Source organism: Anabrus simplex, chromosome 7 (assembly GCF_040414725.1).
Source record: "Anabrus simplex isolate iqAnaSimp1 chromosome 7, ASM4041472v1, whole genome shotgun sequence".
In the NCBI taxonomy this organism is placed as follows: Eukaryota; Metazoa; Arthropoda; class Insecta; order Orthoptera; family Tettigoniidae; genus Anabrus; species Anabrus simplex.
Window position 1 is genome coordinate 174140115 of NC_090271.1, and position 15567 is coordinate 174155681.

General features: G+C 38.2%; 1 protein-coding gene across 4 annotated transcripts in view; it reads right to left on the minus strand.

Annotated features, from left to right (window-relative positions):
• Positions 1-15567, minus strand: part of LOC136877431 (putative ATP-dependent RNA helicase TDRD12) — an 821384-nt gene that overhangs the window by 318652 nt on the left and 487165 nt on the right. For all 4 annotated transcript variants that reach the window (XM_067151463.2, XM_067151464.2, XM_067151462.2 and 1 more), the window contains one exon: positions 2897-3088. In XM_067151463.2, coding sequence (XP_067007564.2) covers positions 2897-3088 — 192 coding nt within the window. The remainder of the gene's footprint in view (positions 1-2896; positions 3089-15567) is intronic.

Genomic DNA, 15567 nt, shown 5'->3' on the forward strand with positions numbered 1-15567 from the left:
AAAGTGAGGAATAATGGCAGAAGAGTACTCGGAATGAGGAGATAAAGGGTCAGTTAGGAGTGAACTCAACTGATAAGGCTGCACGCATGAACCAGCTTTGGTGGGTGGGTCACAAGATGTGAATTGAGGAGGACAGGTTACCTAGGAGAATAATGGACTCGGTCATGGAGGGTAAGAGAAGTGGAAGGAAACCAAGATGCATCAGTTTTAATGATTTAAAGATAAGAGATATGGAAGTAAACAAGCTACAGAGTTAGTTACAAACAGAGGATTGTGACGGAGTTCAGTAAAACCACAGAGCTTTTCAGACTGAACGATAAAAGGAATAACGGTCTATAATGAGGAGGTATGTATATGTCATTTCCTTACTTTCATTTCATCAAAATCATTGTCCGACTCATTGGCTGAACGGTCAGCGTACTGGCCTTCGGTTCAGAGGGTCCCGCTTCGATTCCCGGCCGGGTCGGGGATTTTAACCTTAATTGGTTAATTCCAATGGCATGGGGGCTGAGTGTATGTGTTGTCTTCATTATCATTTCATCCTCATCACGACGCGCAGGTCGCCTATGGACGTCAAATAGAAAGACCTGCACCTGGCGAGCCAAACCCTTCCTGGGATATCCCAGCATTGAAAGCCATACGACATTTCATTTCATTTCATCAAAATCATTAACTTACATTTACTCTCTTATACATAAATATACATTATAAGATGAAAAAGCAGCACTCCCCTCCCCTCTTCATTGTACAGAATATATGCACCCACATTCCCATCGCCCGACCTACTTCCCCTCGCCTCTCTGCGAAACAGAGCTTTTGCCTACAAAATTTCTCCTCACTCCCTACTTAGCTATCAAGATGAAGACCGGAGATAAAGAACTGGCATTACTGCAAACACAGTTGCTTAGGTAATGATGACAGCAGCTAAGTATAGAAAAATTTCCATCATTTACTAAAGTGACAGTAGAAGACTAATACATTCATCACTTGTTTTTAACATCACCAATTCATAATCATTAATTAAATTATGCAACATAAACAATATTGTACATATGTGTGCATGATTTGAAGTGATTTGAAAGAGTCTGAAGATGTTCTTGTCAAATGAAACATATTATTCTTTCTTTAGTAGTATTTCTTTTTACAGGTGTGTTATCAAAGCTAAGTCACCTGCGTACAAGCCACGAAGGCCCTTGGAGGAGTTGAAGGTAAAGGTTTTCAGCATTGTTAACCTCGGCACGTGATGGGGTAGAGTGGTTAGCTCTATGCCCGGCCGCTTTTGCCCCCAGGAATTAACCTGGTACTCATTTTTGGTGTAGGCTGAGTGAACCTCACGGCCATATGCACCTCCGGAAGTGGAAATCTTGTTTCTTAAATTTTACAACTTCCTGGCGGGGATTCGAACCCACGTCCTTCCGGGCGAACCGAGCACCCCTTTACCGCCACAGCCAGGCAGCCCCTCACATGTGTGTTATAGTGTTATATATTATGTTTCGAACTAGCATGTTCAACAGACTAAATATCTTTAAAGTTACATTAGACACAAACGTCACAGACAGAATAGTGTTCAAAAAAAATAAGATAACATTTATTTAATAAGAAACTGTATTGGTTAAATCTACCTAATCAAAACTTTACACAAACATTTTTTTAGAACATGTTTCAGTCCTTTCTGGACCTCCTTCGCTTATTAACATTGAATACAATTAAAGGAGCAAAATTAACAAGACATTAAAATGTGTAAAAGGCAATACAATACTATACTTCAAAACTGGAAACTGTTCTCTTGAAACTGAACTGAATACTTATAACTGAGCAAATCTTGTGTCAGAGCCTCTGCCTCGATAGTCAAATGGCTTGGCCATTACTGCACAAAAGATTTTCAACACGGAAAATATGTCCAGTGGTTTGATTGCCTTGTTTACTACGAGTCCCGTGACTTCTGATCATACGATTTTAAATCATGTAAACCTACAAAACTTGTAAAGTACAAATTAATAACTTGATTGCTTGCATGCTTGCTTCTCAGCCACTGGTGCATAAGGGAAGAGCTTAGGACCAGAACAAAGGGACAGTTCATGAAAGCAGCCTGGCAACATTGCAATGAATGACTGTCACATTCTGTGCAGAATGCTCTCACTCATTTACCTTCTTACCAGTTCCTCACTCTAAGAGACTGGAATCAGTAGACTGCTATAAAGGTTTCTGGTTCCTGTCAACTGTTAAAACAGCTGTAGGGATATATGAGGTAAATATCTATTTCCTTTCATCTAAACCACCTACGTGAACTAAGAGCAACAATCAGTTATTCATCAACAGTGTGGTTTAGTCGAGTAATGAGCAATTTAAATTTATGTAATGAACAAAGACAATAACAACAACAAAAGACTTTCTGTATGGTATGAAATTCGCCAACTTTGAAAATGATTTCATTGCAAAAAAGTTACAATGATAAAGTGAAAATTATTTTTCATTTTTTCAAAAATAATGCCTGAACTTAATATTGTACTTTATGTCAGTGAATTTTTTCCAAGTAAGGTGTTATCAACATGAACATCAAGAGCGTAACTAACACATATATTCTGTTAATATTGAATTTTAGTAGCCTGATAATCTGAGGGAGCATTATTCACAGCAGAAAAATAATCAACATCTGAAACTACAACAAAATTTTTCCAAGTGGCACTGCTATATTAGCTGGTGTGAACAAGTACTTCCCCAGATTTGGTGAAAAAACATACATACACAAAATTGTAGGTTATTACTAGCCAAAAAGCAATACTGTATTTTGACTTACATTCCAAGTTTATACAGAACATACTCTTCAGAAATGTACAAAAATCATGTAACATAGTTGATAAAATAAGTATTAAAGAGTTTGAAGAAGTATTCATACTTGGCCTTGAATATATTTCCCTTCGATCTCTCCAACACTGTTCACCTCTTTCAACCAACTGGACACCTTCAAAGTAACAGCTCGTCCCCAGTTCCAATCCAAATCACAAGGGGAGAGTCTACATATAAATATTTCTACAACCTGAGGGGGTAACTTCTGTAGGTCTTCAGGTAGTGCCAGCAATTTGATAATCTAATTAACAAAAGAGAACATTATTCTTAAACATTTTACAGCCACCAGATGTTAAACATTCATAAAAGCTAATAAAAAGTCATAATTTGAGAAGTAATATCACAGAATATAAAGGAGGTAAAATGATACTAAAGTGATCTATATGTTCCGCTGTAACTGATTAACAAACACAAATTGTAGTACACATTCAGATTAAAATGAAGAACAAGTTATATTACAACCCAACAGTAAAAATATGTCTGAAAAAGAAAGGAAAAAATGACAGTGTTGGCAATCAGTCTTGGCTAAAGGACTTGGGGCACTTTCTCACTGAGATACCAAGGATCGTTGCTAGTGAGGGTCACCCATATTTGCAGTGAACATTTGTGGGTCACTGGCAGGGAGGTGAGAAGGGTAATGGAGTGGCCCTTAGCCAGGTCAAACGGGACTACTACTTGAAAATGGCAGCCATATTGTTCGGCACCACAGACAGCTGGGGAGCAGTGTGAGCTAGCTGCTAGTCTGCAGTTTGTATTCACCCAGTGAGTTACCTATGAAAGTTGCATAATGTAACAGTTGTTTATCATGGGTCTTTGTTGTGTGTATGTGTACAACAATAGAAGTGAGGGGAACAGAAAATCTGGCAATTGTTTTTCTTCTCGTAGGCTAGTACATCTCAAACGTTGACACGTATGTTTATTTTGTCATGGACTGAACGTCATTGTTTTGAAATATGGATTGGGGTAGGTTCCCTAAGAATCAAGACCATCGCGCCCTGTGGACAAAGGGAGTTAAGAGGAAGAACTGGACACCTGGTGTTCATACTGTTATTTGTACGAAGCACTTTAGGCCTGACCAAGGGTATAATACGTCAAACTCATCTGGGCCGAGACTGAGAGAGAATGCCTTCCCGGAAGAATGCAAAGGAAGAAACCACAATCCAGAAACCACACTCAAGCCAAGTAATATCATACTGCTCAGGTGCGAAAGGTGAGAAAATTCCTATTTTACTACAGGAAAAGCTTTGAACACAACAATAACTCCTATTACAGTTCAGTAGTCCCCATTTTAACTAATAATAATCTCATTTGTTAATTCAGGATGGTTAATCCTCGGGCGAGGGATATGGAGAAAACTTTAACACGCACAGTGTCAAAAGAAACAACTTGATAATTAGGAAAATGAGGGCTTCATTGAGACATACGAGAATGATCATTAAACATTTACAAAGAAGGAATGCTAGGGTGAAAAAAGAAAGTGACAATTATGAAAACTTCATTTCACGACTTGAAATCAAAAAGGTTTAATTACAAATGAGTGCGCTATTAAGCTTCTAGTTACTGATATTTCAGGCATTCGACTAAGACACTTATTCAGAGTGTAAACTGAAAATATCCACAGAACAAAAATTAGACATTTTCACCAAAGTTACAAAGTTCAAAGGACAGTAAAGCTCGCAGTTGTACAGTGATACCAATGCTTCTTCTTGTCAATTTGTGGTCTGTGAGCAGCTTTAGTCTGATCAAAAGTACAGTTTTTTCCTACTTCTTGTTGCGATTCGGCCAACTAAGGACCACGTCATTTCAACTATTTTCTTTGAGCTTTAATGTTGGCCCAGTATTCCTTCATTCCTTGACGATGTTGCTCCTTTTGCTCTTTCATCCATGCCTTTCCAGTTTTCAGCTTCGGCTTTGGTTGGAAACTCTGATGTTTTTGGAGTTTTTTCTTAAGTGGGTCACGCGCCTGGATATCTTCAAATGAGATGCAGATCTTCCTGTACTTCACTGAACCATGCCCCCTTTGCCTTTTCTCTTGGAGGAAAGTAAATGCGGTTGGTTAACCGTTTGACTTAATTCGAGCCATGTGTCCATAAAGAATAATCCTCCTTTTCCTTATCACGTCAGTTGTTTCCTCTGCATGCAAGTACAATTTCTGGTTGTGCCATCTCATAAACTTGCCATCATCTTTGACTGGACCTAAGATTTTCTTCAAATCTTCCTCTCCTTAGCCTCCGATATCTTTTTTATTCATGGTGAGACATTCCACTGAATATACAGCCTCTGGCCGGATGACAGTGCAATACTGTTTGAATTTTAGTAGGTTCTATCCATTCACCAAGATACTTACATTTTTCAACCCGCTTGACTTTTCCACGAGTTCTTTCTAGCTCACTTGATGCCAGTTTGATGTTTGTAATGAATTTTGTTTTCTCAAAGGAGATCTGGAGACCTGCCTTTGCAACTTGTGTTTAAAGCTGGTTGATCTGCTTCGTGGCCACAACCAAAGAATCAGCGAAAATGGCAAGATCGTCTGCAAATGCTAGACAGTCAATTGAAAAGTTCATGTTCTAGTAGCCTAGTCTGACTCCGCTTTCGACTGCTTCAGAACTCATTTCTCTGTGCCATTCACGGATCACTTTCTCAAGAACGTAGTTGAACAACAGAGGTGAGAGACCATCTCCCTGCCCAACTCCTGTCCGTATTTCAAAGGCATCTGAAGTCTCTCCTCTGAACTTCACTTTTGAGATGGTGTTGGTGAGAGTCGGATGGATGATCACTCTGGTTTTACCGTCCATTTAAAATTCCTTTAAGATCTGAATTAAGGAAGTTGAATCGTAGGCCAGCTTTATATGTTACAATTTTATGTACAGTGTAGTATATTATCATTAGGTGCCTTGTGTTTGAAGAGGAAGAAAACAGTTGCTTTATACCGCATTCTGCCTCATTCAGTACTGCACAGTTATGCCAAATGGGTGTAGCCCCAAGGGCTTCCCCACCCTGCACAGTGGGCCCACTCCATTATTCTCCTCACCTCCCTGGTCACTGGTGTCAAAAACTGCTAGTATTGCCAAATGATTAGTTAGTAGCTTACCTAATAAAACAATTTGCAATTAGTTAGTGAAATGGATTTGAGTGAGGAGAAACTTCCATTGTTATAGATTTTGAACAGCAGGAGAAGAAGAATGAAGAAAAAACATTCATTACACATACATTCACTGCTATGTGATCGGCTGAAGAAAGGCTTGTTTTACACTGTATGACGACATGAGACAAGATGACAGTAAGTTTTTTGACTACTTCTGAATGTAAAGACTTAATTTTGTTGAATCACAAGAAAATATGAAAGAGGAAATCACAGGAATGGTCACAATACTAATTCTTTCATTCTTACAATTTGTTTTTCATCACACCGACACAAATAGGTCTTATGGCAACAATGGGATAGGAATGGACAAGGATCAAGAAGGAAAAGACCGTGGAATTAATTAAGGTACAGTCCCAGCACTTGCCTAGTGTGAAAAGGGAAACCAGGATATGATACTAATAAAAGCTATCCCACCAGATAATACGAGAACAAAAATGAATGACAGCATGATTGCATCACAGCAAGTAATAATTACGAAAAAGACAACAACCGTACATAACATGAAAGTAGATTCATAAAAAGTTATGTGAGACTTGGGATGAAGCATTTCTTGTTTTTTTTAAAAACACCATCTTTTACTTTTTTTTATTGGGTATTGTTCGATATTCATAAGCTTAAAAAGTGTGAAAAAACATTAATAAGAATCATGTCATAAAATTTCTTATTACGGCAACTGATAAGAGATTATAAAACATAAGTATAGTAAATAACGTATATGACAGCATATGTATGAATACACACAGTAAAGGATTTATTTAATGTATATAATTCATTATAATACGTCATGATAGGCAAGTGGAATCGTTAATGGTACAAATAATTGAGCTAACTTAAGAGAATCATCTGTTGTATTAAGCACCTGGACTAAGTGGCTCAGATGGTTAAGGTGCTCGCCATCTGACCACAACTTGGCAAGTTTGATCCTGGCTCAGTCTGGTGGTATTTGAAGGTGCACAAATACGTCAGTGTCATGTCGGTAGTTTTACTTGCACATAAAAGAACTCCTGCGGGACTAAATTCCGGCACCTCGGCATCTCCGAAAACCGTAAAAGTAGTTGGTGGGACGTAAAGCTAATAACACTACTGTTAAACTTTTGCTAATGCATTAGACATATATATTGACAATCTGTCAATGACGTACGTACTCCAGTCAGGGGTGGCGAAAATGTGGGCGATTTGAACGTGTACTGTGGTGATTTTTTTACAAGTAGAGGGAATACTGTACGGTTCCAGACACAAGTTAGTAGGCTAAACTTAACTGTCTTGGTCCCCACTGCAAGCTATCAATGTCTGTAACAGGAATAGAAAAACCCTGTATTTCCAAATATTGAATGTGACTCGACAGAATCTGATGATGTTCTTTTAGGAACAAAACATGTCATTCTTTGTTTATCAGTGTGTGTTTATTGCTTGTTTAATAATGTGTTTTTCTTACGGTTATAGTGTAATGTTTATTTTGAAACTGTGTGTTCAGCAGACTGGAAAGCCTTTAAATTTATGTTTAAACTGGGTTGACATTGAAAAGTTTGGCTTCATTCTTAACAAATCATCTGTAAAGGCAGAGCTTAAAACTCAGATATGTTGTTGAGTCTCTTAATTATTTCATCTATCACAGTGATGAATAAAAGTAGCATTAGTGCGCTGCCTCCTTGTTCACCCTGCCTAGTCTCAAACCACTCCGAATATCCATCGCCTATTTGGAGACAACTCTGGCAATGTTCATACAGCATTTCGACTTTATTAAAGCAAATGGTATATATTTTTTCTCAAGGTATTCCCAGACTTTTTTGTCTCTGTACTCCTTTGTAAGCTTTCTGAATATATAGCAAAATGGAGATAACATCTTTGGCAATGTTCATACAGCATTTCGACTTTATTAAAGCAAATGGTATAGATTTTTTCTCAAGGTATTCCCAGACTTTTTTGTCTCTGTACTCCTTTGTAAGCTTTCTCAATATATAGCAAAATGAAGATAACATCTTTTCCATTTTCCCAGAGCTTCTCCATGATCAACCTTACAAAAAATATTGGAAAACATTAATCTATTGTTGCCCTACTCCTTCTAAAACTATACTGTTCCTGTTCAAGCTGTGTTTCAATGACAGTTCTTAATCTCAGTTCTACAATTCATTCCATTATTCTGAGTGTTGCCCCAGTAGTTGCTGGGTTTCCATATGTTTCCTTTCTTAAACAGAAGGACGATAACTCCCTTCAGGTAGTTTTTTTCTTTCTAAATGGTGTTCAGGACCCTAAACAACCACTATAATCATTCCACTCCAATAGCAACGACCGTGTGAGCGCTTATCTCATCTATGCCTGTTACCTTGGCTTTACTTGTGTTCTTTAAGGCTTTTTCCACTTTCATCCATGTTACAGAGGGTTCCACATTTTGAATAGCTTTTTTTGCCGTGTCTCCTGTCGTTTGATATTTAACCCTTTTAGTGCCAGGCGAAAATGTAAAGGCGAGGTCTAAAGGTGCCAGGCTGTTTTAATGGAGAATGTAGGCTTTTGGGAAAAAATAATTTAACTAGTCTGTATTTAAAGATATGAAAGCAAAACTTGATCAGCGAGTGCAAAACATAGTCATCTAAATTTACGATAACTTTCAGATGATGATGATGAAATTTATTCCTCACGTTATTAATTAAAATAATTTATTAAGGAAAATAAAAGTTGGAAAATTTGGTAATTCCTATTAACACACACTTCAAATGGAGTAAAATCTAACACTGGATAGCGCATACAGTGAAATCTCGGAATGCGAGTAACTTGGTCTACGAGTGTTTTGCAAGACGTGCAAACATTTTAAATAAATTGTAACTTGATAAGGGAGTGAGGTTCCTCAATACAAGCGTCACGTGTGCCTACGTTTTCCCCTACCCTGTTCTTTTGTTCAATGGATGTATGATGTCTTTGATCTTGTAGTGAAGAAATACCTTTCAGAACATAATATGAAGCTCAAAGTCTTGCTGGTTATGGACAATGTTCCTGTTCTTCCTCCAGGCCTTGAGGCCTTGAGGACGACTTACTGGAGGAATTTGAGTTCGTTAAGGTGAAGTTCCTTTCTCCCAACACTATTCCAGCCTATGGATCAGCAAGTCATTTCGAACTTCAAGACGTTATACACCAAAGCACTATTTCAGTGATGCTTCGAAGTGACCAAAGAGACAAACCTTACCCTCTGAGAGTTTGGAAGAAATCATTTCTCCATCGTGAACTGCCTGAAGATCATCGATGAAGCCTGGGATGGTCACACCAAGAGAACTCTCACTTCTGCTTGGCGAAAGCTGTGGCCTGACTGTGTTCTTGGCCGTGACTTTGAGGGGATTGTTGGTAAAAAAGAGCTGCTGATTGTCGATGAAATTGTGTTCTTAGGGAAGACTATGGGGCTGGAGGTGAATGACGTGGACATTAAAGAGCTCGTGGAAGAACATAGCCAGTAACTGACCACCAACAAACTGATGGCCCTGCATCGCGAACAACAGGAGGAAGTTATGGAGATCTCGTCCAGGGAGGAGGAGGGGGAACAGTCACTGGAATCTCTCACTTCAGCTGAGATTCGGAAGAAGTGCAAAATGTGGGAAACGGTGCAAAATTTTGTAGAAAAACACCACCTGAATAAGGCTGTAACAGTGGGAGCGATTAATCAGTTCAATGACAATGCAATGTCACATTTTCGTGAAAACCTCAAAAAAAAAAGGCAAAAGTAACAGTCATTGGACAGGTTCCTTGCTAAAGTTGCACGGAAGGAAAACAATTCCAGTGAGCCAACAGATAGCAGTGATTCTGTTACTGAAATTCGTGCTACATAGTAACTCTTCTCATGTCATCTCTAGTCTCCCTCGCACCAACAATGATTGTATTGTAAGGAAAAGTGCACTTTAAAATATTTTACGTTATATTTTGTTTTAGGAATTGTATGCGAATAAATATTTTGTGTTGTGGACGATTCATCCGTGTTTCAATTGTTTCTTGTGGGAAAACTTGGTTTGATACACGAGCGCTTTGGTTTACAAGCATGTTGCCGGAACGAATTATGCTCACAATCCAAGGTTCCACTGTATAATTAATACTTTTCTTTTGCTATCTGTTTAACCCATTGCCATGGAAATATTTTCCTTCAGAAATGTACCTGGGAATGTGATTATTTTTTCTACATTTTATGTTATGGATGCTAAAATGGTTACAAAAGCATACTGCATCAAACTAACAACATTTTGGGTTAGAGTTTAATTTACTATAATTGACTGAAGTCTTTTAAGTCTTGAAATATCCATCCACGTGGAGGGCAACTTTGTATTTGTTGCACTCGAAGCAAGATTTCTTCTGAATTCCACACTCAAAACAGACTTTACATTTCCTTGATGTGGCTGATTTACTTGTTGGAGCAATTGTTTCAAGAAAATAGCCAGTGCCTTCCCTGTAGTCTCAATGGTGTGCTACCTTGAGATGGACCTCCTATTGTGGCGTAATCAAGAAGGGTGACATCTTCCAGAATTTTATTTGCATAGGCATTGGTTTCCTTGCAAATTCCCTCCCAAAAAGTGTCAGTAAGAACTGACACACGTCATATTCTGCAGCATTATCACCCAGGCGCCTTCTGACTGCAGTATTTAGCTCCCGAACAACTGAACACGCATTGACTTTCGCAACATTACTGGCCAAACTCCAGTTTCAATTGCTCGATGCAGTGAGGTTATGTCCGGTTATCTTCATCCTCACTATCACTTTCACAAGCGGAGTCACAGTTCTCAGATGCACTATCCATGCTAAAACTACTATCAGATAATTCTGAGATATCTTCATCACCACTATCAAGGGGAAATAGCAGAATTCTTTCCTCTTACTCCTCGCGATGTTTACACGTCATCTTGCTCCGTGGTAGCATTCATTTCATGAACAAGACGGCCAGCTTTAGAAGCAAAATAAACATTGACAAAATAGCCTTCGAATAACAACATTTGCATGTTAACATGCTAGAACTATTTTGGAACGTAATTGTAAAGTACAAAATCTCAATCGAAAGAAATCGGTAGTCGGACAGACGTATTTCCGACTTGAGTACACGGGGACGGTTGTACCCTCATTGTATGTTAATGAATGCGGAACTCTTGACGGCTGTACCCGTCACTGAAACGGAATGGGTTAACATCGAACTAAAACATCAAAGGTTTTCGGCGACGGAAGGGTGGGAGATTGGGATGGTAGCGGCCGTGGCCTTCATTAAGGTACAGCCCCAGAATTTGCCTGGCGTGAAAATGGGAAACCACGGAAAACCATCTTCAGGGCTGCCAATAGTGGGGTTCGAACCCACTAACCCTCGAATACAAGCTGCATGACCCTATAATTAATACAAGAACCAAGAAATGCATTTTGTTTGTTCTGACAATATCTTCAGAGGTTTCAAAATTCCAAAATTCTAAAAACTAGCATATTGAAAAATACTGTACACTAAGAGTGTCGATCACACAAGTGAAGACAATTAAATGACAGTGAAAATAAACAGCTGTATACCTGATGACGACGAGTAAATTGATGACCTCTCGGACTTCATGGATTGTGATTCAGATTTTGATGACGAATCAACTGCCGAATTTGTCTCAGACATTGAATTATCTGCGTGGAATGTGACTGTACATAACCTAGCAAGTGATAGTGATGATGTTGATGTTAACAGCGACTGGGAAGAATTAAATGTTGACCAGGACAATCCTGCATGGACTCCTCAACATTCTGTGGACTCATTAGTTCTTTAATTTCCTCCTCTATTACACAACCTATCTTATACTTCAACACCATACTTTTATGAGTCGCATGTAAAAAAAATCAAGGAATATTAAACATCACTCGAGAGAACATGGTAGCTTGCACTCTCTTTAATGGTCATGTAGAGATTGGGCATCATTTTCAGTCTAGAAGCCTCTGATAGAATAAAGAAACAAAGCGTCTCTCAGAGCGACACTGGCAAGTTTTGTTCATTTTTTGAGGATCGCTCACTAAGAAGGTTAAATTTTCACTATTATATAATTTTTCACAATACTGTCCCAGCAATATTGACTGCAGTGTCCACCAGGGTTTCTTAAATCCGAGCTACTCTTCTTCAATTGTTCCTACTTTACATTTGGGAAGCTGGTCTCTTAATTTTCATCTGGTAATTAGACCTCTTTTCTGGTTTTTCAAATTCCCAAACTTTTATCTTTGGTTTACGCCTAGTATTTATCTTTCACCTACTCAATACTATACAATAATTGTAATGCCTATGTATACATTACAATGTATTAGGGGACTAGTTTCGACTCTCTGTAGGTCATTATCAGCCTAAATAAGGTACACTTTTTATTTGTTGATATCCAGGAACAATATTTGGTTGTAAATTGATACAATTAATCAAATGAGCAAAATGTGTAATGTGATAATGTGTATATAAAATAGTGAAATGCATGAAATGTCATGTGAGATAAAATTATATCGTGATAATAATCAATAGATAGTGAAATGTTCAAGTTTACATATTGCAGTGAGGCTATAAATATAGTACCACATTGATTATTTACAATAATGGTTGAAATATTGCACTTTATAGATATGTTAAAATTGCCTAGCGATAAAGGTATAAAATGCCGGTCTGAATATAAAGTCCAGATGCTTCTAGTGAATTCTAACGTTCCATTACGTCTTCTGTCAAATACTCAATATATGTTATGCACAACACTGGTGCAGAGGGTATCTATCTTGCTTAAAGTTCAGTATTTATGATTCAGAAAATGTATGCAGGCTGAATATAAGCGACTTCTTATCGTACAAAGAGTTCTGCATATGATGAGAGGTGAAATTCCCAATCCAAGATGGAATGAATGGAACCTTGCACGGCAATGTGATCGACCTGACCGGTAGTTGCCATATCATTCCTTGTTTCCTTCTTATTTCCATGCCAGTACAGTTTGTAAGATTTCCCTTTCCACTTTGTTTCGCTCAGTCCTATGACCTCAATCTTTCTTCCTTCCAAGAAATCTACAAGCTCCCCACATTCAGCAGTCAGGGTTACAGTATTTAATGTCGCTATTTTGAATGTGTTTTTCTGTCCAGCAGTATTCTTCTCTGAATCATTCAATTTACCTTCGGACTTATCACCATCATCCTTACCAGAATTATATATAGAAGGAAGTCTGTGTCTTTGTTTTTGTTTACATCCGAGGCTGAATTTACTGTTGAAAGTGATTTGATATTTTCCTCCCCTTGCTGGCTTGCTGGGCCTAACACAAGGTCAGTTTTTCTGCCAGTCCCCTATCCAATTGTGATAAATTTGCATTTCATTTCCTACATACAGATTTCATCAAAACCTGCTAAGGAAAAACTCCTCTGCCCACAGTCGTTGAATCTCCCTTATTTTGCCTGGTTTGGTACTGGCCTCATACAATATAAACTTGATCACGATCCGTATTGACAAACATTCCTATTAATGTTGATACTGGCGAACGGACTGTTGGCCAGAGAGTCGCAGGTAATACTGCCACATACCGCAGGATGATCCCGAGTTGACACTAAACTCATTAAAGACCAGCATTACCATATCGTCACAGAACAGATTTTGCAACCTTTAAAGCTGTAGCTCATAGGAATCTTCGAAATAATACTCAGTCTTGTATTGCAAGCCTTCTCAAAGGTTCAGTGTGTTCTCTGCAGAGAGTGCTACAAGCAGAATCAACATATACTCTGGTGGTAAGCCTTGAAATTTTAGGCTAACTGGAAACAGCAAAATAATATGGCAGTTTGTACAACCCAAGTAAGTTTTTCCTATATTTATGGCTTTTTCAGACAATTTTATGACTATTTTAGTAAAAACACAATCTTTAGAATATGATTTACATTTATGATTTAAATAAAAATCAATGTCAATAATTAGTTCTAGTAGCTTAAAATAGCTGTAAACCTTACCTTACCTGTTACCTTATGCAGTATTTGTTTTGAGCCTATCTGTTTATTCCTTTAATTGGAATCTTTTATATTTTCACCATTCAGTACTTAGTAAGATATAAATACATAATATTAGAACATGTTTCAGTCGGCAAGACCTCCTTCAGCTCTTGTTGTTTTAGTTATCAGTCCATAGACTGGTTTGATGCAACTTCCCACACCATCCTATCCTGTGCTAAGCTTTCCATTTCTACATAACTGCAGCATCCTACATCTGCTCTAATCTGCTTGTCATATTCACACCTTGGTCTATCCCTACTGTTCTTACTTCCCTCAAACACCAACTGCACAAGTCCTGGGGGTCTTAAGATGTGTCCTATCATTCTATCTCTTCTTCTGGTCAAATTTAGCCGAACAGATCTCCTCTCACCAATTCAATTCAGCCTCTCTTCATTAGTGATTTGATCTATACATCTCACCTTCAGCATTTTTCTGCAACACCACATTTCAAAAGCTTATATCCTCTTTCTTTCTGAGCTCGCTATCATCCATGTTTCACTTCCATACAACGCCACGCTCCAGACGAAAGTTTTCAAAAACATCTTTATAATTCCTATATCAATGTTCGAAGTGAGCAATTTCTTTTCTTAAGAAAGGCCTTCTTTGTTTGTACTAGTCTGCATTTGATGTTCTCATTACTTCTGCCATCGTTAGTTATTTTACTACCCAAGTAACAGGTAAAGAGATATTATTTCATTAGTACTGGATTTCAGTGATTACAGAAGTCTCAGTTGCATCCAGTTATTTGAACTTTTCTATGACAGCACTGTAGTTCAATTTCTTGTTGATCAGACAAGAAAGTACATCCTATGGAAGAATATGCAGGATTAAAAAGTGAGTACAGAGGAAATGAAGAGCTTCATCGGCATTCTTATTATTTCCAATTATAATAACTGGCCTGCAAAAAAGTGCTTTTGGGACTCTGATGATGGTATGAGGAATACAATGGTGTACAATGGTACACGTATGAATCGATTTATTGAAATGATCAGATTTTTGCACTGCGCTGACAATAACCTACCAGACGAAAATGACAAACTGTTTAAGTTTAGGCCCTTTATTGAACTGTTAGAAGACGATAACAGCCACGTTGTGCAAGATATATATTATGATGAAAGCACGACGGCATATTTCCATTGTCATCAGCGGACAGGTATTCTCATGCTGCAAAATGGAGAATCGAAGTGCCATGACTTAACCTTACCACTAAGTATAACACTCTTATGGGTGGAGTGAATCAAATGGATGAAAATATTGGCAATTACAGATGTGGAATAAGAGGTAAGAAATGGCGGTGGCCAATATTCACTTGGACTATCGATGTATCACTGAATAATGCTTGGATACTAATGAGGAGTACAAGTGTAGGTGCAGATATTTCCCAGCTGGATTTCAGGCGAGATAGACATACGTGTCACGGTATCAGAACCTTTCCCTTGGTCCTAGATTCACAGCAAGTTCTAAGACTGGTAGCCGTGTGACCTCAGATATTTAGTATAATAACATAGATCTCTTTGTTGAACCAGTTCCAGGGAACAAGAGGAGATGATGTGCAAGAGAAATGTGCAGTAGTGTTGGACGCACGAAAGGCAAGAAATGTG